Source organism: Salvelinus sp. IW2-2015, linkage group LG27, assembly GCF_002910315.2.
Source record: "Salvelinus sp. IW2-2015 linkage group LG27, ASM291031v2, whole genome shotgun sequence".
Classification (NCBI taxonomy): domain Eukaryota; kingdom Metazoa; phylum Chordata; class Actinopteri; order Salmoniformes; family Salmonidae; genus Salvelinus; species Salvelinus sp. IW2-2015.
This window is the reverse complement of record NC_036867.1, coordinates 27,134,423-27,136,285: the sequence shown is the minus strand read 5'-3', so window position 1 is coordinate 27,136,285 and position 1,863 is coordinate 27,134,423. Positions and strand designations below refer to the sequence as shown.

General features: G+C 38.7%; 1 protein-coding gene across 1 annotated transcript in view; it reads right to left on the bottom strand.

Annotated features, from left to right (window-relative positions):
* Positions 1-641: 641 nt before the first annotated feature.
* The window catches only part of LOC111953683 (N-chimaerin), a 64,204-nt gene continuing 62,982 nt past the window's right edge, over positions 642-1,863 (bottom strand). Inside the window, exon 14 of the mRNA XM_023973108.3 lies at positions 642-1,063. Within this exon, the coding sequence (XP_023828876.1) occupies positions 892-1,063 (172 nt within the window). The 3' untranslated portion in view covers positions 642-891. The remainder of the gene's footprint in view (positions 1,064-1,863) is intronic.

Genomic DNA, 1,863 nt, shown 5'->3' with positions numbered 1-1,863 from the left:
AGGGGCAGTGAGTGCCAATTGTGTGGCATGTCATTATAATGTAAATGCAGTGGAGATGTACACTGGACACACCCCTAATATGACATAGTACATTTAAGGCGCCCATTATGGCTTGTGAGTGCTAGGACTACTGGCTGAAATTATATAAATATCCCACTGCATCTCTTAAAAAATAAGTCACCTCAAAAAGGTGTTTGAATGTAAAATAACATACAAACAACATTAAACAAAATAAAAAAGTTTTTTAACCGATGTTATAGCCAGGTACATTAGTGATTCACAGGAAGAATAAACCCATCATGAAACAATGAGCCACATCTACAGTACAAGATCAGAGAGAGCAGTTAATGAGTGAGTGTGACCCATAAAGATAGATAGGACTCATCATGGATATAACCCGTTTTGGCATGGACATTGAGGGCTTACACCATGCTTCTGCCATTTTAAAGTAGTAAAAGTAGCCAACGGGGTGGGGATTCCTATGGGTTGTAGCTTCAATGGCACTGCCCATGCTGTCACAGACGCTATAATGTCAGAGATAAAGATGAGTCCTCTATCTCTTTGGTGTGACCCAATATCTGAAAACAAAACACATACTAGCTATCCAGAAGGAATGTGTGTTCCATCAATTACCCCCGACAGAAATGGGGGGGGGTGAACATGCAAAAGACAAGTCTAAGGTACGTGATCCAAACTCAACAGACATCTCTTCAGACAGGGTTCACTGGGAGTGGGAGAGAATGTACAATGGCTCAAATACTCCATTATTATTAAAGTCTTGGTTTAACAAAGGGAAAATATTCAAAACACAATTGTCACTTCCTCCTCTCTAAATGATGAGTAAATCACTTATTCATGATTTAAGATTCCTTCATTGTTTGTCATCCCCTTTCAGAACAGAATGTCTTCGTTCTTTATGAGCGTCTCCACCACCTGTCTCTGGTAGCGGATGTCATTGAGTGCCGTCATCGCATCCAAGTCTGGGGCACGCATGAGGGTGGGCCCAAAAACAATGCCAAGGTTTTCTGCATTCATCAGGTTGTCTTTATCATTTTGGGTTACCCTTTGAAGAGGAGCAGGAAAGGGTAACAGCAAAAAAAAGTGTAATTGACATGCTCATTCAAGACCAATTAGTATTCTACCATAAAACAATTATTGCCTACTGTTAACATATCATGCCTAGTAAAAAATATGAACATTTAATAATAAAAAAAGGCCTTTGTCTTGATTGCATAAGTATTTGTGCTAAGAATTTCCTTAAGCCACACAATAAGTTGCTATACAAAYATTTACTCATTTTAACACTAGAACCACCACTGGCAGTTGGTCACTGGCATTTGATTTTGTAATTAAAATAAGGCAGGAGGTTGCAGATCCGGAGGTAACCTCCCCATCCCGCCCTCATGGATCCCTTTTCCCCAGAACTGAAGATCCGAATCACGTTGTGCATGTGATTCTTTACATCTACGTTACGCACACATTTTTGTGGTCTCCCTCCACATTTCTCACTGTCAATTGTGAATGATAATTCTTCAAGTTTTATCATTGAAACATCCATGCAGCATCTGCATGCCAACCATTTGATCTCTTGATGGGAATATATATTTAGATCTTCAATTATGTAGGCCTACAGTGTTGCTTTGAATTATGTACAGTGAGGAAATTTCAGAGCAGATGGTGTTAACTGTAGCATACCTGTGTTTTGTTTCAATAAATACCAGCCGCATGAGAAAAATGTGACCATTCGCACAATCATCCTAAAATCTCATAAGAAATTTGTACGTTATACATGGTTGATTCCTGCCATGTCAATTGATTTCTGCTGTTATAGTATTTTATAACAATACAATGTAATACAATAAA